The 21,861-nt window shown below is 47.2% G+C and overlaps 1 protein-coding gene across 1 annotated transcript in view; it reads left to right on the plus strand.

Annotated features, from left to right (window-relative positions):
• Positions 1-21,861, plus strand: part of LOC137422292 (receptor-type tyrosine-protein phosphatase delta-like) — a 213,200-nt gene that overhangs the window by 85,088 nt on the left and 106,251 nt on the right. Inside the window, exon 7 of the mRNA XM_068109042.2 lies at positions 18,806-18,903. Within this exon, the coding sequence (XP_067965143.2) occupies positions 18,806-18,903 (98 nt within the window). The remainder of the gene's footprint in view (positions 1-18,805; positions 18,904-21,861) is intronic.

The following is a 21,861-nucleotide window of genomic DNA, read 5'->3' on the forward strand; positions in this document are numbered from 1 at the left end:
GCAATCCGGTCCGACCTGCCGCCGATGTCGATGACGAACGACTTGTCGTCCCGTCGCAGGACCCGGAAGGGCCCGTCGTACGGCGGCCGGAGTGGCCCCCGATGTGCGTCATGACGCACAAAAACGTACTCCGCTGTGCGAAGCGCTGGGGGGACGTAGGACTGGGGGTCACCGTGGTGGGACGTTGGCACGGGGGCAAACCGTCGGGCGGTTTCCTGGAGGTCCGAGCGCTGGTGAGCTGCGGACCAGGGACTGATAGCGTCGGGCACGAATTCGCCCGGGACGCGTAGCGCCTGGCCGTAGACAAGCTCGGCGGTGGATGCCCGGAGGTCCTCCTTGGGGGCCGTGCGGAGGCCCAAAAGGATCCACGGCAGCCGGTCGGCCCAACCGCCGTCCTGAAGGCCGGCCATGAGCGAGGCCTTCATGGAGCGGTGGAATCGCTCGCACAACCCGTTGGCTTGGGGGTGGTAGGCCGTAGTACGGTGGAGCTTGACCCCCAGGTTGCGGGCGACCGCGCCCCACAGCTCGGAGGTGAACTGCGGTCCGCGGTCCGACGAGATGTCCGCCGGTGCGCCGAAGCGGGCGACCCAGGTGGCGATGAAAGCCTGCTCCACGTCGGCGGTGGTGGTGGAGACGAGGGGAACGGCCTCCGGCCACCTGGTGGTCCTGTCCACCATGGTGAGCAGGTGTGTGAAACCCCGTGATGGGGGGAGGGGGCCCACCAGGTCCACGTTGACGTGGTCGAAACGTCGTTCGGGCACGGTGAAAGGTGCCAGCGCGGCCTGGGTGTGTCGGTGGACCTTGGCCTGTTGGCAGGCTGTGCAGGTGCTGGTCCAATCGGGGACGTCCCGTCGAAGGCCGTGCCAGACGAATCGCGCCGACACCAGCTTCTGGGAAGCTTTCCGGCCCGGGTGGGAAAGGCCGTGGAGGGAGGCGAAGATGCGGCGTTGCCAGGTCACGGGCACGATGGGGCGAGGCTGGCCTTGGGAGACGTCGCAGAGCAGGACAGTGTCCGCGAAGGGGATGTCGGCCAGGCTGAGGCCCATGTCCGCCGCCCGGAGGGCTTGCACCGTGGTGTCGGTGGTTTGGTCCGCCGCCATAAGCGCGAAGTCCACGCCGAGGTGGACCGCGTTCGCGCTGGCCCGAGAAAGACAGTCGGCCACGGCGTTGTCTTTGCCGGCGACGTGCCAGATGTCCGTGGTAAACTCCGACACGGCGGAGAGGTGGCGCTGTTGGCGGGCCGACCACGGCTCCGTGACCTTGGCCATTGCGTAAACCAACGGCTTGTGGTCGACGAACGCCGTGAAGGGTCGGCCCTCCAGGAGGTGGCGGAAATGGCGAACGGCCAGGTGTAGACCGAGGAGCCCACGGTCAAACGTGCTATATTTGAGCTCGTTCGGCCGGAGTAGCCGGCTGAACAAAGCGAGTGGCTGCCAAACCCCGTTCACACATTGCTCATGTACGGCGCCCACCGCGTAGTCGGAGGCCGCCGTGGTGAGGGCGATGGGAGCGTTGAGCACCGGGTGAGCGAGCAGTGTTGCGTCGGCGAGGGCCCGCTTTGAGCTTTTAAAGGCCGCGTCCATTGCTGCGGACCAGACGACGTCGTGCTTGGCCGGCTTGCCCCGGAGGGCTTCGTAGAGGTTGCCGCATGAGTTGAGCAGTGCGGGGCACGAAGCGGTGATAGAAATTCACCATTCCCAGGAATTCCTGCAGGGCCTTTATGGAGCGGGGACGCGGAAACGTGGTGATGGCCTCGACCTTGGTTGGCAGCGGCACAGCCCCGTTCTTGGTGATGTGGTGGCCCAAAAAATCAACGGCCGTCGTGCCGAAGTGGCATTTGGCCGGGTTGACGATGAGGCCGTGCTCGCTGAGGCGCCCGAACAATGTTCGGAGGTGGAGGAGGTGCTCGGCCCGGGACGTGCTGGCGACGAGGATGTCGTCCAGGTAAACGAAGAGGAACGGCAGGTCGCGCAGCACGCCGTCCATCAAGCGCTGGAACGCCTGAGCCGCATTCTTGAGGCCAAACGGCCTTCGCAGGAATTCGAATAAGCCAAACGGCGTGATGACGGCCGTTTTTGGGACGTCGGCCGCCCTGACAGGTACCTGGTGGTATCCCCGTATTAAATCGATCTTTGAAAAAATGAGCCGTCCTGCCAAACGGGCGGAGAAGTCTTGGATGTGCGGGATCGGATACCTGTCGGGGGTGGTAGCGTCGTTAAGGCAGCGGTAGTCACCACATGGGCGCCAGCCGCCCCCTGGTTTTGGGACGATGTGTAGTGGCGAAGCCCACGCGCTATCGGAGCGCCGCACGATGCCAAGGTGTTCCAAAGCGTCGAACTCGGCTCTGGCCACGGCGAGCTTGGCTGGGTCGAGGCGGCGGGCTCTGGCTTAGACCGGCGGGCCCGTGGTTGGTATGTGGTGCTCGATCCCATGTCGTACTGCGACGGCCGAAAATGTCGGCCGCGTGAGGGCCGGGAACTCCGTGAGCAGGCGAGCAAACTCGTTCGCCACCGGGAGGGCGCATGCCAGCTCGGTCGGAGCGGAGCTGCTCAATGTGCATACCAGGGAGCTGAAGGTCTCGGCGTTGATGAGGCGACGCCGTTGGACGTCCACCAGCAGTCCGTGTGTGCAGAGGAAGGCGGCGCCTAGCAGAGCCATGGGCACGCTTGCGGTTACAAATGTCCAATTAAAGCGTTGACCGCCGAAGCAGAGGGTGACGTTGCGCGGGCCGAAGGTGCGGATGGCCGATCCGTTGGCCGCAAACAAGGAGGGGCTGCAAACCGCTGACTGCCTGTCCTGATCGGAGGCAGGTATGACGCTCAGTTGGGCGCCGGTGTCACACAGGAAGCGCTGTCCGGATGCTTTGTCCCTGATGAAAAGCAAGTTGCCCGTGTGGCCGGCGCTCATGGCTGGTAATGAACGCCGGCCCGGCCGTTTCCCGGCTTGCCGAAGGTGCACGGGGGTTGGCATGTCCGGGCCTTCTGTCCGAACCTGGCATGATAATAACACCACGCCTGGTCAGGTGGAGGCCCCGGTCGTCATGCTGGAGGTGGTCGGCGCGGCGTAGCGGCCGCCAATTGCGTCGGCAGTTCGGTCGTCGACCGTGCCGGGTGCTCGGGCGCCATGGGCGTTGCTTCGGACGGCGGTGGGCTCCAGGTCACTGCTCCAATGCGTTGGCCTGCCGCGGAGATCTTGTCGGCTTCCCTGGCGAGGGCGCGGGGATCCGTGATCGTCGTGCTTGCCAGGGCGAGGCGTACCTGGCTGGGCAGCTGACGGAGGAAAAGCTCCCGGAACAGGAATGCCGGAGAGTGCTCGCCGAGCAGCGAAAGCATGTAGTCCATTCGCTCGGACGGGCGCGTGTCGCCGAGCTCGGGCAGGTCGAGCAGGCGCCGTGCGCGTTCCGCCGATGAGAGGGCGAAAGCGTCGAGGAGGAGCTTTTTAATCGCGTCGTATTTGGCAGCGGCTGGCGGGCTCTCGAGGAGGCTCAGGGCGCGGGCCGCGGTAGCGGAACCGAGCGCTGCTACCACATGGTGGAAGCGGGTGTCGTCGGCCGTGATGCCTCGCAGGGCGAACAGGAGTCCGCCTGGGCGAACCAAACCGCCGCGTGAGCCTCCCAGAAGGTAGGCAGTTTGATGGTAACTGCCGTGTCCATGTCGGGTCACCAATGTAGGAGCTATGCTCCAACGTAAATCGGAAGAATGGACGCGACAAAAAGCTGGAATTCGTCAGAGTTTCTTTATTGTGTCAAATCAACTCGGGTACTCTCTAAAAAGCCCGTTTATCGGGCAGCAATATATATACACATTATCCCGGAGCGTTTGCCCGGGAAAGGCGAGAGGGGGCGTGCCCGGGCGTCCTGGACGAGGCTTGGCAAGTCGAGAGCGGGCATGCCCGGGCGCGCCCGGGCGTCCCGGACGAGGCCTGGCAAGTCGAGAGCGGGCATGCCCGGGCGTCCTGGGCGAGCCCGGCATGGTGATCGCTCCGCGTCCTCGGTAGGTGCAAGGCGATTGTGTATACCCAGCGGTAGCCGCTACAGTTTTGTAATAATATTAATATTATGCTATTAATATTACCTCCGCCAAGGAAGGTGAATGGAGGTCATGTTTTCACCCCTGTCTGTTTGTCTTGTCTGCTTGTGAACAGGATGTCTCAAAAAGTTGTGGATGGATTCAGCTGAAATTTGATGATGTTGAGTATGTCACAAGGATGACATTATTACATTTTGGTGAAGATCCAGATCCGGATCTGGATCCGACAATTTTTTAATATTCTTCACCATTGAGTGATAGGGCTAAAACCGATATATACTCATAGCACGATATCTCAAAAAGTTGTGGCCAAATCACTCAGAAACCTGGTGGACATGTTGGGTGTGTGGCAAGGATTAATTGATTCAATTTAGGTGAAGCTTCGAATCCGGATCCGGATCAGAAAATTTTCTTAAAGTGATTCTTCACCATTGAGTGATAAGGCTAAAACCGATATATAGCACGATATCTCAAAAAGTTATGAACGGATTTGGATGAAACTTGGTGGACATGTTGGTTGTGTGACAAAGACGAATTGACTAGATTTTGGTGAATATCCAAATCATGTGAGAATTAAAAAAAAAAATTAAGTTATTTTTTCCCCCATTGAGTGATAGGGCCAAAAAAAAGATATACAACACGATATTTCAAAAAGTTGTGGATGACTTGTGGCAAAACTTGTTGAATGAGTCGGGTAAGTGAAAATAACAAGCCGATTGGATTTGTTTCAGGTCTGGATCTAGATATGACCTATCAGTGGGATACAAAACGTAAACTGTTCAGCCTGGCGGAGGTAATGTGCTTTCTACCGAGTACCGTTCAAGTTCTTGTTGTTATTACTCTTGTTATTAGAAGCGGCCTTGGAGAAATGCCCTGATAAGCTATCTATACACCTTAACACGGATTTTGTCCAAGGCGGAAAACCCCTGAGGGGAGGGGGGCAAATGAAGTTGCTACAACTTCCATCGTGTGAACCTTAGTAATCCTGTCAAGTTTGGTTGAGATTGGACAAGTAACGACCAAATGTATCATGATCAGATAGACATCCACCAAATTGCATATTTTAGTATGATTTTAATTGATTACGTAATGTAACACTTGATTACCATGTGTTCTGACATACCGTGTGTTCTGATTGGCTTGATTAAACCTTGCTATTATTCGACATGTGGTAAGATTTTTTTGGGGGTTCTTCATCATCAATAACACTTCACACAAACAAAGCCAATGGAAATCTGACGCAACAAGCCCAGGCAGTGTCTAATGAGCAGAGGCCTACAGGACTCAATGTGTTAGGCCCACCAGAAAACCAAGATGGTGCCCATATCATGTCATCTTGGTGCTATGGTGGGTGGAGTCAAGAGACAGCTGTGGGTGTGGTCCAGTATCTGTCTGACCAATGGGTGCACATTTCAAAAATTGACCCCCGAGAAGAACCTCAACAACAACAACAACAACAACAACAACAACAACAGCAACACGAAGCTCTTGTAGACCTGCAACATGTCATGTACATGGCATGTTAATATTGTCATGTTAATATTCTCATGTTAATAATATTTGAGGTTTTTTTCCAAAACTTTAAAACCACACAATACAATGATCCTTCAGATAAAAGTTCAAAGCAAATTTTTATTTGCAATGTGTGTTACATCAAATAGTGAGTATTGGAACTTTAAAATGTGAAGAACATAAACTTTAAATACTTCAATATTGACAAGACTTCGATCTCAATGTGGTCCGCATTATTTTCTGTCGGTCAAACTTTGGGCCATTGAACTCCAGTGAATTTTTCATTTTTTTTCTCTCCATATAATCTTTGGTCTTCCTATCCTTCTTCCAGATGTAATTATGTTTTTTGCCAGATTGTAATTCTTGTCATCCATTGGTTGTCCATTCTTCTTGCGAATTGTGTGCAGTGCCGATATATTTCAGCTTTTTAAATTGTGGCCAACATGTCATTAAATTTAGTTTTCCGTCTGATCCATGGGTGATGACAAGACAGCATCTTTCCGTGGGTATTTGTGTGGTGATCAATTTTTGCTCTCTTTTCTTTCGAAGATACCACATCTCGCTGCCGTACATCATTGCTGCGATTTTGCATAAATTGCCAAATTTCTTTTCCGACACAAAGGCACTTTGCTTTCATGGTTTTTTGTCATTACCTCCGCCATCGACGGTGGACAGAGGTTATATTTTCATCCGTCTGTTTGTCTGTCTGTCTGTCTGTCTGTCGGTCTGTGAGCAGGATATCTCAAAAAGTTAGTGACAGGTTCAGAAGATATTTGGTGGATAGGTCGGGTGTTGTGACAAGGAAGAAAAATTATAAGAATTTGTTGAAGATCCGGTTTTGAATAATAATATCGTTTTAAGTCATAATTCACCATTGAGAGATACAGCTAAAAACAATACACGATACAACAACACACAACATGCATTTTAAGGCCATTTTCCCTGCTAGAGCGGGGGTTAGCCTTGCGGTCCCCATGACAATCTTCTCCATTTTGCCTTATTTTCTGCATCTCTCCTTGTTAACCCCCTTGCCCGCATTTCTTCTTCCACCATCTTTAGCCAAGGCTTTCTCGGTCTTCCCCATCCTCTAATTCCTTCTACATTCATTTCCATCACTTTTCTCAACCAGTCACTTTCGCCCTTCCTCAACACATGACCAAACCATCTCAACCGGTTCCTCTTCACAGCATCAATCACAGGCTCTATTCCCATCATCTTTCGCAATTCATCATTTGTCTTCCTCTCTCTCAACGATACTCCGCACATCCACCGAACCATTCGCATTTCCAACCTTTCCAGCCTTCGTTGCTGCTCTACGTTCATTACCCATGTCTCGCTCCCATAAATCATAACACTTCTCACACATGCAGCATACACCTTTCCCTTCAGCTTCAACGACACTCCCCTCCTCATCAGCACGCCACTCAGTTCCCGAAACTTCTTCCATGCACATCTCACTCCAGCAACCGTTGCCGAGTCTGATCCACCTTCTCCATTCAGCATGTCCCCGAGGTAGCAAAATGTTTTCACATCTTCCAGCTTCACGCCGTCTCCAAAATCCAACTCAACATTTCCTTCATCTGCAGCTCCCTCTGTGCACACCTTACATTTGAATGTAGCTGCCACACTGGTTAATGACCCTCTCAGACCACTACATTTTGGATGAACCCACTCAGCGCACATTGTACATTGAATGGAGTTCACTCCGACACCCTTCCTGCACACAGCACAGGGCCACTTCTCAGTTCTTTCCACCTCACCACATGCTTTACCACTTGCCATCACCTTCGTCTTTCCTATATTCACCTTCAGACCTTTTGTCTCCATACATTCCTGCCACTTGTTCATCTTTTCCTTCAGTCCATCCATACTTTCCGCAATCAACACCAGATCATCTGCATACAACAACTCCCACGGTAAACCCTCCTTTACATTCTGAGCCAGCACCTCCATCACAGCTACAAATAGTAGTGGACTTAGTACCGAACCCTGATGCACTCCCACCATCACCTCAAACTCACCACTGTTCCCGTCCTTCGTCCTTACAGCTGTGCGCGCTCTTTTGTACATTGCCATCACTACTCTGATCAACCATTCCTCCACTCCTAACTTCCTCAATGCCCTTGTCACTACTTCGCGTGGAACCCTATCGAATGCTTTCTCCAGATCAACAAACCCAAGAAACAACTTCTTCCTCTTTTCCATGTACTTCTCCGACAACTGCCTCACAATGAAAAGCGCGTCTGTCGTTCCTCTTCCTGGAATAATTCCAAACTGCATTTCGTCGATCTTCACTTTCTTCCTTATCCTCCTCTCCAACACCCTTTCCAATACCTTCATTCCATGCTCCAATAACTTTATCACTCGGTACGAGCCACACTCCAGAGGGTCACCTTTCCCCTTGTATAGAGGGACGAAGGTACTCAGTTCCCAATCCACTGGAATGCGGCCTTCTTTCACCACCAGATTACAGATCTCTGTCATTCTCTTCACACCCCAACTTCCTGCTGCCTTCAACATATCTCCCACAACTCCCGTCCGCCCTCCCGCTTTTCTACTCTTCATTGTTTTTATCGCTTCCTCAACTTCCTTCTCAGTTATCTTCTCTGCCGGTCCTAAAACTGGGTTACTCTCTATGTTGCCATCCCATTCATTCTCTGTATTCAACAGCATTTCCATATATCTTTTCCATCTTCCTTTAATTCCATCTGGGTCCACAATGATTTGTCCCACTTCATCCTTCAAGCAACTCACCCCCATCACATCACACCTCTCTTTCGCTATCTGCTTTGCAATCCTGAATACTGCTCTCTGACCCTCTTCCGAATCCAAGCGTTCTCCGAACATTTTCCTACATGCCTCCTGCGCCTTTGCTACCTCTTTCTTTGCAGCCTTCTTGGCTGCCTTATAACTTTCATGCTCTGCTGTTTCTGCTCCCGTACCCTTCGCCTTCTGCCACTCCTTGAACTTCTTCCTCTTCTCGTCAATCCTCTTTCCAACTTCATCATCCCACCACCCTGTTTCCGAGTGCCTCGGTGGTCCTTTTGTCCATCCACATACCTCACCAACGGCTACCAACAGACTAGCTTTCATTGACATCCAACCACTTTCAAGCTCAACCACATCATCCTCTACCCTACTCATCCTCTCTTTTAATGCCTCCCTTACTGTCACCTCTTTCAACCTCCACACCTTCATTCTCGGTTGGTACTTCACCCGCCGAGCTCTCCTTGCACCTTTCACCCTTATGTCGCAGACAACCAAGTGGTGCTGTGAAACAGCCTTCTCCCCCGGGATCACCTTTGCGTCCCGGAGGTGCCCCCTTTCTCGCCTACGCACCGTCAGGTAATCAACGGTTGTCGTCGACCCACATGACGTGTATGTAACAAGCTTATTATCCTCTTTCTAGAACTGAGTATTACAAATCAACAAATCAACTCCATCAGCAAACTCCAAAGTCCTTTCACCTCCATTTCTCACACCATATCTGTAACCCCCATGAACTCCCTCAAGACCATCCATACTCCTTCCCACATTTCCATTTAGGTCTCCTCCTACCACAACAACTTTCTCATCTTTCACGTTTTCCATCAGCTTCTCTGTCGCACACCAGAACTTGTCCTTCTCTTCATCGCTCCGACCAACCTGCGGAGCATATCCCGAGATGACGTTCACCAAGAGCTTTCCAATCATCATTTTCACCATCATCAATCTATCACTCACTCTAGTCACACTCACCACACTGTCTACAAACTCCTCAGAAAACAGGACACCAACACCATTCACGCCCTCCAGGCACCCTTGCCACACAAACTTGTATTTCTGTCCCTGCCTACCCTTCACCATTCTCACACCACTTCCCTTCCATCTCGTCTCTTGCACACAACATATGTCCACTCTTCTTCTGACCAATACTTCCACCACTTCTCCTGATCTCCCTGTCATTGTCCCTACATTCCATGTCTCAAACCTCAGAAACCGATCTCCACTTCGGGCTGTACCCTGCCCATATGTAGTTGTAATTGTCATGGTTCTCTTTTTGAGGCAATGTTTTTATGGCCGGATGCCCTTCCTGACGCCAACCCTCTTAGTCGCCTCTTACGACATGCAGGGATACGGTGTACCTATTCTAATCCAGGGTACACACTGGGGAGCGTTTAAAAGCATCACGCTTCAGCATCACGGCTGCGGGGGCCCTGACAGCACCACGCCACGGCGGCCCGGTCAGCACCACACCACGTCAGCCCCGTCAGCACCACACCACGTCGGCCCGGTCAGCACCACACCACGTCGGCCTTGTCAGTACCACGCCACGGCGGCCCGGTCAGCACCACACCACGTCGGCCTGGTCAGCACCACACCACATCGGCCCGGTCAGCACCACACCACGTCGGCCCGGTCAGCACCACACCACGTCGGCCCGGTCAGTACCACACCACGCCAGCCCGGTCAGCACCACACCCCGGTGGCCCGGTCAGCACCACACCACGTCGGCCCGGTCAGCACCACACCACGTCGGCCCTGTCAGCACCACGCCACGTCGGCCCGGTCAGCACCACACCACGTTTGCCCGGTCAACACCACACCACGTCGGCTAGGTCGGCCTAGAGCCTGGCGCGAAGTCCAAGGACATCAGCACGTCATCCGAAAACAGCTCCGGTTGGTGCGAACCACTCGGTCAATGGCGTGAACCAGGTCCCGACACGCCCTTGCTCGCTTGGCCCCTATGAAGGCCTCGCTGGGTGTTCTCCAAACAGGGGCAAAATCGCCCAAGCCGCGCTGCATTTCGGCAGCGGAAGCCTTGCTCGCTCGGCCCCGATGAAGGCCTCGCTGGGTGTTCTCCAAACAGGGGCAGAATCGCCCAAGCCGCGCTGGATTTCGGCAGCGGAAGCCTTGCTCGCTCAGCCCCGATGAAGGCCTCGCTGGGTGTTCTCCAAACAGGGGCAGAATCGCCCAGGCCGCGCTGGATTTCGGCGGCGGAAAGCAGCCACGAAGCGACGATATTCGGTCGGGCTGTAATGCGAACACCACGGCGGCCCGGTCAGCACCACACCCTTGGAAAGGACTTCGATGCTGTGGAGAGATCGAAGCAAGCCTCCTTGCTCGAGCGGACCGGAAGCGGAACACAGGCTCATATATAGCATGTAGCATGTAGAACACCATATAGCATGATATCTCAAAAAGTTATGGACGGCTTTGGAAGAAACTTAGTGGACAGATTGGGTGTTTGCCAAAGACGAATTATTCGATTTTAGTGAATATCCAATCCGGATACAATAATTTAAAAAAAAATTTAAATCATTCTTCACCATTGAGTGATCGGGCCAAAATGACATACAGTGCCTTCAGAAAGTATTCACACCCCTTGACTTTTTCACATTTTGTTGTGTTGCAGCCTGAATTTAAAATGATTGAATTGAGATATTTTGTCACTGATCAACACATAATAAATACGCCATAATGTCAAAGTGGAATTTCTTTGAGAAATTTTTGCAAAAAAATTAAAAATGAAATGCAGAAATATCTAATTTACAAAAGTATTCAACCCCCTGAGTCATTTCTTTGGAGAAGCGCCTTTGGCAGCGATTACAGCTTCAAGTCTTCTTGGATATGTCTGTATCAGCTTTGCACATCTGGATTTGGGGAGTTTCTCAAATTAATCCTTGCAGATTTGCTCAAGCTCTGTCAAGTTGGATGGGGAGCGTCGGTGAACATGAACCTTCAAGTCTTTCACAGATTCTCAGTGGGATTCAGGTTTGGGCTTTGGCTGGGCCACTCATGGACTTTCACATTCTTGTTTTGAATGAAACATAAATAGTGCAGCAGATAAACACAAAAATTGTGCATTTTATGAGAAAAGCATGAAATTTCTAACATAGTTAGTGCATACCGTAAGGTTTATTTTCAGATGTGGAGGGAAGTCAGATTTGACCTGTGAGAACCGTGAGAGGTCAAATCCAATATGGCCGCCAGTCCACCGGGTCTAATGTTCAAACATGCTTAATTTTGGAACCAAACAGTGTAGAAAAACATTTTAGGTGTCATTTCCAACTAAATTGGGGATGCCCATTCATTTGGTGATACTTTTGAGATCGCCAGAACTCAAGGACATGCATTTAGGTCAAGGTCAAAGTCAAATTACGTTAAATATCTATTTTTATGATACTGCAGTTGGAACTGCTATTGGAAAAAGTTCATTGGAACTTTTAAAACTTTATTTTCTCAGGTACAGGGAGGGATAGGTATAGAACACTCAAAGACCCGAAATGATGAAAAAAAGTGTTTACACTGCAAGGAATGATGCAATAACCTCTGAAAAAATAACTGTAGTTTCCCAAGTATGTCCACCAAAGCTTACATTAAATCAAGTGCAATGATGAAAATTGGTAATGATCAAAATCTAACAGTCTCCAGAACAGAAGCACAGTGCAGTGCACTTGAGTGCAGCTTTGGCACACTTGCAGCGTCCAGTGCACCCTTTCTTGCAGCGACAGTGGATCAATTCATGGCACGACTTTGATGCTTCAGGGAGAGTGGTCCAAAGAGGCTCCCACCCAGTTGTTTCCTTTATCCAGCCCCAGTCAGATGGCTCTGGCATCTCTGGATCCATGACCAATGCCTGGTTCCAACAGTTGGCCTGGTAGCAAGTGCGCTTGATGTGCTGCTTCAGTGCTGCCTGGGTTGGAGGAATGTTCTCTAGACTTCTAGACTTCTGTGTGAAGAGCTGCTTCCTGGCATCATTCACTTCCGTGCTCTCACTGGTTCAGTCGTACATCAGCACCACAAATCGCTCTAGCAGTAACATTGATCCTTCACTGACCTCACTTGGCATGCCTAGGAGTTCATTGAAAGCATCATTCACCTCTGGGAAAGACTTCCAAGTTTCCCAGGCAGTCTTCTTTCCTCTGCCAGCAAATACAGATACAGTGTCACACCCGGTGAAAGCGTGAAAGACTGGGAGAGTCAGACACTGTGTTGGATTCATTGTGGCAACCATTTCGTGAACAGCTATGTACCGAAAGCTTGACCCGACACCAAAGGCAACACACAGCTCATCAGGAGCTGTCTTGCTGAATGAAGCCACAGCCAGTACCACCACATCAGTATCAACGGTACGTATGGTCACCTTCTTACACCCCCTTTGCACAGCATCTGCCACATGCAGAAGTAGACGAGTGTCGGCCTCCTCTTGCGAACATGGGGCAAGGCGGGCCAAGTATGACTCAGCAGGAGAGCAGAGAACTCCACTTCCATCTGTTCCATACAGTTCCTTGCCCTCTGCTAGAGGAAGATGAACAGCTTCGCGTGAAAGGAAAGCAAACAATTCGGTTTTGTTCTCATCGACTCGAAGGAAGTCCTTCCAGTTCTTTGGCATCACAGTAGAAGGAGTCACCCTTTTCCTGGTGCCCTTTCCCCTCTTCTGTCGTGTTGAGGCTTTCAGGCTGACAGGTAGGTATACATCCCAGACAAGGTCAATGCGGCTGCTTTTCTCAAGTTGAACAGAGATGTATGGTGCAAACACTCTTTCTCCATACTCTTGAAATGTTCTTGTTGTTCCAGGATTTAGGATTTGAACCACAGCTGCACCATCGAGAATTGTTGCATCAGTCACAGGCGTACTGTTGTTTTCGAGCAGATGTGATTCCAGGCAGCGAAGTAGATCTGCTTTAACACCAATCCGCATTTTTCCTCCAGTTGAAAGAGCTGGCGGGGCTGCCTGGTTTTCATGGGAGAAGAAATTGTCAATGTCTCCATCTCGTGTTTGACAGGAGATGTACAGCTTCGAAAAGAGACCACAGTCACTCTTCAGTGCTGCGAGCTGTGCCTTCTGTTTTGACTTAATCTTGACCGGTGGCCTACTGAACAGTGGCAACTTGTTCTTTGGAAGTGTTTGTGTGACAGGTGTTGTACACTGTTCTAGCCTTTCTGCCACAAACTTGGTGTACTGCTCCTCACCAAGGGTCTCGATCCTTCTCACAGTTTCGGCCACTTGGGTGTCCATGATGTCCCCTGTGTCAATGACTAGTAGGTCTTGGCTGTGTTCTCGAAATGGATTCCCCATCTCTTCCAATACTGTCACAAGTGCCTTAACCTCCTTCAGGAATGCTGCTTGCACTCCAGGTTGCTGGTCGTGGTGATGGTGTCCAGTGTCACCAGCACCATCCTGTTGCTTTATGGCCTGTTCCTCAAACTCTGTAGTGATCCTGGCAATTTCTGGCCCTGCTACCATCCAGCGTCTGAGTGCTCCTGGATTGCTAGTCAATCCAATAGCCCCACCAGAACCTTTCACCATTGCATTGTTCTGCTCATGGGACTGGTCAAGTGCCATGGCAGAGAACTTGTTGCTGGTTTTGTGCACCACAAAATTTCCAGACTTGAATTCTGCTAGGACATCCGGGTTGTTTTCAGCGAGAGTCGTCAGTCGAAAAAACACAATGTTAACACCAACCACCATACCCCATTTTACATCGAGGGTATTTACTTAAGTGAGGTGGATAACCACAACAATTGTGCATCTTATGCGAAAAGCAGGTCATTTATAACATAGTTAGTGCATACCATTAGGTTTATTTTAAGATATCTGCATACTTGCGATACTTCATTCTTGACCTTAATCTTTGGTCAGTTTTGACCTTGACCTTGACCTAAATGCATTTCCTTCAATTCTGGCGATCTCAAAAGTATCACCAAATTTAGTTGGGAATGATACCTTAAATGTTTTTCTACACTGTTTGGTTCCAGAATTAAGCGCGTTTGAACATTACCCCTGGGGAACTGGTGGCCATCTTGTATTTGACCTCTCACGGTCCTCAGAGGTCAAATCTGACTTCCCTCCACATCTGAAAATAAACCTTATGGTATATACTAACTATGCTAAAAATTTCATGCTTTTCTCAAAAAATGCACAATTTGTTAAAATATGAGAGCTTATCCGCTGTACGAAAAACCAAATACTGTATTGGAGTCATCAGAAGGAACCCAAAAAAAAGAGAGTAAAGAGCAAAGATTAAGTCATCAGGAGGAACCTGGATAGGATTTGGGTTTCAGCCGCTACTCCCCTACCCTCAAACCCATCCAAGCGCAGCCAGGTGAACCTTACAGAAAAAAGATTCTGCAAGAATTCACTTCTCCGAAGACAGATAGATAAAGAAACAGAGAAATAAAGAAGAAGCAAGAATTAGAATGAATAAAGAGAAATATGAAAAAATAAAAATACTTCTCGACTTAACTAACTCCCTAATCCCTAACTTCCCTAACTAAAATCCCTAACTTCTCGACTTAGCTCCTCCCTTAACTCCTAGCCCTAACTCCGAGCCCTAACTCCTAGCCCTAACTCCTAACCTTAACTCCCAGCCATAAATCCTAATATGGCCAGCTCTAGAAGCTATTCCAGTGTTGATTTGGCTTTGTGCATGGGGTCATTATCTGGTTGGAAGGTAAATCTTGGCCACAGTCAAAGGTCTTTTGCACTCTGAAGCAAGTTATCCTCAAGCATTTACCTGTATTTGGCTCCATTCATTGTTCCCTCAATCCTTACAAGTCCCCCAGTCCCTACCGCTGAAAACATCCCTATAGCATGATACTGCCACCACCATGCTTCACGGTAGGGATGACGCTAGATGGGTGATGAGCTGTGCAAAGTTTCTGCGAGATGTTGCGCTTTATATTCAGGCCAAGGGGTTCAATTATCGTCTCATCAGACCACATGATATTTTGCCTCCTGCTCTCAGAGTCTTTCTCGTGGTGCTTTGCAAACTCAAAGCATATGCTGTCATGTGTCTTTTTCTCAGGAGTGGCTTCCATCTGGCCTCTCTCCCATAAAGCCTGGATTTGTGAAGTGCTGCAGAGACTGTTCTTCCTTCAGCAGGTTCTCCCATATCAGCCAAGGAACTCTGTAGTTCTGTCAGAGTGGTCATTGGGTTCTTGGTCACCTCCCTGACCAAGGCCCTAATTGCCTGGTTGTTCAGTTTGGTGGGACGGCCAGTTCTAGAAAGAGTCTAGGTAGTTCCATATTCCTTCCATTTCCTAGTGATGGAGCTCAATGTGCTCTTTCAATAGTAGAAATTGTTTTATACCTTTCCCCATATATGTCTCCTCACAATTATATCTCGGCCATTGCTGTTCGACCCGATTGCTGTTCTTCGGACAGTTCCTTGGACTTCATGGTAGAGTTTCTGCTCTGACGTGCACTGTCAACTGTGGAACCTTATATAGAAAGGTGCGTTTCTTTTTAAATTATGTCCAATCAATTGAATTGACCACAGGTAGACTCCAATCAAGTTGTAGAGACATCTTGAGGATGATCAAAGGAAATTGGATGCACCTGAGCTCAATTTGGAGTGTCATAGCAAAGGGTTGAATACCTATTCACTCAAGACATTTCAGCTTTTCATTTTTAATTATTTTGTAAAATAAGATTTCTTTTTTAATTCCACTTTGGCATTATGGGGTATCTCAAATCAATTATGGGACAAAAAAAAATCTCAATTCAATGCATTTTAAATTCAGGCTGTAACACAACAAAATGTGAAAAACGTCAAGGGAGGTGAATACTTTCTGAATGCAATGTATATCCATGATATTTGAAAACATTGTCGACGGATTATAACAACGCTTTGTGGATGAGTTGAGTCGGTAACAGGAACAAGCCGATTTGATTTTGGATAAGGTCCAGATCAGACCTATCAGTGGGACTCAAAACATGAACTGTTCAGCCTGGCGGAGGTATTCACTCCACCAAGTGTCGTTCTCGTTTTCAAAATGCGTTGCCCACTTTGTTTTGGTGCATCTCTTCTTTTCTTCAAAGTGATCTACATCCATTTTTATGGGTTTACCTAAGCAAATATAATCTCAGGTTGCTGAACATGATTTTTGTCTTCATAATATCCATTTCTCATCCGATCGTCGGAGTCTCCAAATTTCACTCTCTCATCATGATTTTCAGTTCTTTCACGTTGTTCTAAAATTAAAAAGCAATGCCTGTGAATTGTATGTAGTTTAGTCTTTCTCCATCGACATTTATTTCATTTTCACTTTGTAGCTGTTTAAACATTCCTTTTTTAACCATTCAGTGCACAATTTCAGTGAGATAGTTCGACCTTGAGGTCACTGTTCCATCATTGTTGACTTTACTTAATATGTTCATACGGTATCTGAAAGTGACATTTCGGTGATGTAGAGCTTGGATTATGGCATTTGTTTCCACACTGTTGAAGGCTTTTTCATAATCAATAAATGCTCGGCACAAAGGTAATTTATATTCTGTTGATTTTTTTTTCAAAAACTGATTTGTTGTTTGTAGGTGATCCATTGCTGAGTCTCCACTTATAAAAACTGCTTGCTCCCATTGTTGGTTGTGAATTTCAATAACCAGTCTGTTATTGATAACTTTTCTGAACAATTTATAAGTATTGGAGAGCAGGATAATTTGATGGTAATTCTTCGGCTCCATCTTATGTCCTTTTTTGGATTACTATCAGCTTTGATTTTTTTCTGAGTTAGAAGGATATTTTTCATCTTCCTTCCTCTTTTAAATGCTGAGCATCAAGCAAGCAAGCAACACGTACCATTTTTCTTGGTATGACTGGTCCGGGGTTCAAACCGCCGACATCCCAGACTGAGAGCGGACACTTCTAACCATTACGCCACTAAGTCTGCCAAATTTTCTTATTTTGAATTGTCTTCTTTCAAATATTCATCAATTCACAGTCTAATATTCAACCTTTTTCTTGACTAAGTTGCCTTGTTCCAATTATGGTTTTCGGAGGGAGGCATTAAGTGTTTAGTCTTGATGTCCTTGTTGTCCCACTTTTTTAAGAATAATTTTCCATTTAATTATTTAAAATTTCCAAATTTCAAATGTTAATTTTTTCCCCAATTTTCAAATTCCATATTGAATTTAAAAATATTTCAATTTACCATTTTTAATGATTTTATTTTTCAATTATTTAATTTTTCAACTTTCTTATTAATTTTAAAATTATTTCTTTTTCATTTTTTTATATTTTAAATTATTTAAATATTTTTCAATTGTCAATTATTTAATTTTCCATTATTTAATTATAAACAATTTTCAATTTTCAAATATTTAAATTTTTCCCAATTTTAAAATGCTGAATTTTATTTTACAATATTTCATTTTACCAATTTTTCAATTTTACCATAATTTCATTTTTGAACTATTTTTTATTTTAAAATTGTTTATTTTTTTTAAATATTTTTCAATTGTCAATTATTTAATTTCTCCATCATTTTATTTTGTCGTACTTTTTGCAAAATGATAACAAAACGTTTGTTTTCATAATGAGGCAGAATTTCAAGTGTTATTACCAATTGGCTAATAATACAAGTTGGCTATACTGGGATACATCATCAGTCTGCAGTTGCAGCCCTCTCGTTCCATTCTTTTCTTTATTTTGGAGTTTTTTTATGTCCGTTGTCTCCCTTTGTCCATTGTCTCATCCTCTTCATTTCAGTCTTTTTCAGTCATATGTCCACCCTCCCTCCACCATTCCTATGGTAAACTGTCAACATACACTTTGTCGTTCAGCTCCTCCATGAGCTCTTGTTTTCATAAATTTTGATAACTTATGGTTGTAGGTACCTTTTCCTTGCTTTGAAATTGTTGAATGCCTCTTCTTTTATCACCTTCATTTTCGTTGGTTGTAGATGTGAATGTCTGATTATTATTTTTTTCCTTGGTGTTTGACACTGTTTTTCAGCTGAATTTGAAATTCTGTTTTTATTCCTGTTTTTATTTGTTCACATGAAGCCTGTGGCTGCTTGGCCGCATCATTTTTGGGTTGTGGCTGTGCAATGCTGATGCAATGCTGATGCAATCAATGCCCCTTTGCCAGCTTGTTGGTACTCATTTTGCCGACCTCAGAAGGATGACAGGCTGAGTCAATCTGCCTGGTGTTAATTCAACAGCACGACAGGGGCTTGAACTCAAGACCCGAGCCAATCGCCTTGACCGTTAAGCAAACACCAGACTATTTATTTATGTAATATGCATGTATTGATTTTTCCATGGTTTTGTTTCCTTGTTTTTCACATTCTTTGTTATTTTTAGGTCCAGTACAAGTTTATTCCTTGCTAGTACTGAAATGGTCATTCACTGTTACATCTGTTGCCAGATTATTGCTGTTGACCAAAATGAAATGCTATCCTTTTTTTGCTAATTGATCATTGTATTTAGATAACTCTTAGCAGTGCGAGGTCATATTGTGTACCAAAAGGTGATGTGTTTGTTTTATCTCTTCTAGGTATGGCAAGTCACCCTCCAATACCAGCTGCACAAATACTTCAGCATGTAGAGCAGCTCAGAAATGATGGAAATCGCTTACTTTGCCAGGAATATGAGGTGAGCTGGGGATCTAAATGCCGATGTGCAAGTTAAGAATGTTAATGTCAGAGCTTTGGACACCAATTCGGTATCTTTGGACACCTTTGGACACTTTGGACACCAATTTTTTTTTTTTCAAGTGAGTCCACTTACGACCCTTTAGATGTTTGTTGTTTGTTTTGGGGGGTGGGGGAGGGGGGGGGGGGAGAATATATTTTTTCTATTTCCAGGAGAAAGATTCATAGAAGAGCAAGGTAGAACTGATGGTGGAACAAAACATCAAGGGAATGAATGAATGAATGAATGGGAAAAGAGGAGGGGAGGAAACACCGAAAATAGTGAGTAAAATGGTTGGGTTAGAAACGGTTAATGGGTGTAATATCGATCATTGGTCAGGACAGATGATGACATGAGGTGGTGGTGCACTGCCTGCTTGAAGCGCTGGAGGGAAGAGTGCAACAGGACAACCTCTGGAATGTGGTAGGAAAGGTAAATGCTGAGGCTTAGAAGTTCAATAGACTGAACCTCTTCCAATGATTGACCAAGGAAATAGATAGGTGGGTTCATTTGATGACCTTTTCGGAATGATACAGTGACACCGTGATATTTTCCAGGTTGAATGACATGGTCTATTCATCGGACCAGTGTCTCATCATTTCCAGATCAGCAGAGAGAAACGCAGCTGCTGTCTGCCGAGCAGAGGAACGGGGTACTGTGTAACACAATGTGGAGGTGTCCGCATAAAGGAAGAGAGGGTTTTCCAGAGCATCAGAGAGCTCATGCGTATATAGATGAGGAACAACACTGGGCCCAAAATACTGCCTTGGGGAACTCCAGCCTCCACTGGAAGAGGGGAGGAGAGGGTTCCATTGATGGCCAAACATTGACTACATGAGTGAAGGAAGTCAGAAATTCAGGAATGATGGTGGCCTTCTGTATCACAGGCAGAGATATGGGGAAGCAAACAGGATTCTAGACTGTGTCATATGCCTGATATATGTCCAGAGAGACTTTTCCAACCTCGTTTTTGAGATCAGGTTTCTCCAAACATTGCTGAGAAGGGATCAGAAGCATGTAAATACTGCAGAATTGAAAGAGCAGAAGCATGTCAAGATATCTCTCAGGATTGTTGAATTCAAGCTTTCTGTCATGCGATTCATTTATTGATTCAGACCTCATCATTTGATGAAATTATGACATCACTAATGATGGGTTATGCAAATAAGGCACGCTGCTTCAATTTGCTTCCCAGTACCATAGGCATTGCATACTCTCAAACGGTATACAGTACATACTGCCCTGCATTGTCTGTATTTAAGCTGACTTTGTCTTCCTGAAGATGTCTGAAGTCAGAATCGAGTGCCCAAAACGGATGCGTTCAATGCTAAACTTGCATACTTCCTCTTTAGGGTTATTGCATTGGGTATTTTTTTTTACTTTGCAAGAGCAAGGCTCATAAAACAGCCAGGTTGAATTGACAGTGGGGTAGTAGGGCAGCAATTGCGCACACCAAGCAAGGGAATGAATGAAGAGGAAAGGAAGAGAGAGTGATAGGAGGGGGGGGGGGGGGGAACACTGAAGCCAGCAAGTAAGAAGGTTGGGTTAGGCCTTTAGGGAGAGTTAATGGGGATAGAAAATATTGTGGGAAGGAATGGGGTACGCCATTAGATGGTGGGGCACCACTTGCTGGAAACGCCAGAAGGAAGAGAGAGGTTGAACAGTGGAGGTGCGCAGTCAGCCTGGATTTGGAGCGTTACACCAGGAGGGGGTTACTGAAATAATGTGCATATCGTGGAGTTGCTGGGGAGGTTCGGTGGACTGAGGTAGCAGAGGGAGCAATATTAGAAAAGAGGTGGTTAAAAAATAGAGACCACTGACCTGCCTGCGACCTGAGCAACAGATCTTGTGCTTCGACCTTTTCACAGGAGATTCCAATAATGTTAAGAGCTTTAGATTGCACATAATACAGGATAGACAGATTTGATGATGGGGCATTGGGCTACGGACAAATTCCTTGTAAACTGCGAGAGGCTCTGAATTTCCCGGGAAATACTTGGATAAAGAGAGGATACCCAATCTGCAGCTTGCTTTGATGGCCACCTTTGCTATATGGTTGGCCCAGGTGAGGTACCGGCTGAAAGTGATGCCGAGAAGTTCAAGAGACAAACCTTTTCCAGTAGCTGACCATGGAAATAGATAGGTGGGTTACTTAGACATGAGAGTGAGATTTACGAGCTTTAAGCCTTTTTAAGAAGATACTTTTCAGGATTAGCAAATTCAGTTTGGATCAGGCCTGTCCCATCTAGTTTGCATTTTCTTTAATTAATCCAACGATGACTCCACTGATGATGCATTTGGTTCTGCAAATTAAGCTTTCTCCTTCACTTCACTTCCACGCTGTATCACAATATACAAGTTCCCCTTGCAAGCCTTAATTTTTAAGCTGATTTTTGTCTTTCTGGTGAAATGTGAAGGAATATATTAAAAAAGAGCCTTCCTCAATATTGAGAAACTCATCAAAGACTGGTGCTTCAAATGTTTTGATACTTCCTCTCATGGACTTTTGCCTTTTGGTAATGTAAGTGGAATTCTTTCTTTTTGTGACTCATGGTGTATAGACTAGAATATCTGGTAGGATGGTGAAGAGGTAGTTTCTCATTTCTTTTGAACTGTCTAAGCTGAGTTTGATTCCCGGCCCCAAATACAAACTGTGTGATTGGTGCGCCACAGGCAGGGCCTGGCCACACAAAGAGCAGCATCCCTCGGATGTTTGTTAACCCGGGTGTCCCATTTGCTAGCATTAGCTGGTTTGAAGCTACGTCAACTTCGTTAAAGGATCCCCAACGTCATAGGGATCGTTAAAGATCCCATGATGTCTTATGCAAAGAGTATGCGAAATATCGCTGGCACCCTGAATAAATTCCAAATTCCTGCCTAAACTGTAGGATGCCAGTGGTCTGATCTCAGATATTCCTA

This window comes from Myxine glutinosa, chromosome 2 (assembly GCF_964187855.1).
Source record: "Myxine glutinosa chromosome 2, kmMyxGlut1.1, whole genome shotgun sequence".
NCBI classification, from domain to species: Eukaryota; Metazoa; Chordata; class Myxini; order Myxiniformes; family Myxinidae; genus Myxine; species Myxine glutinosa.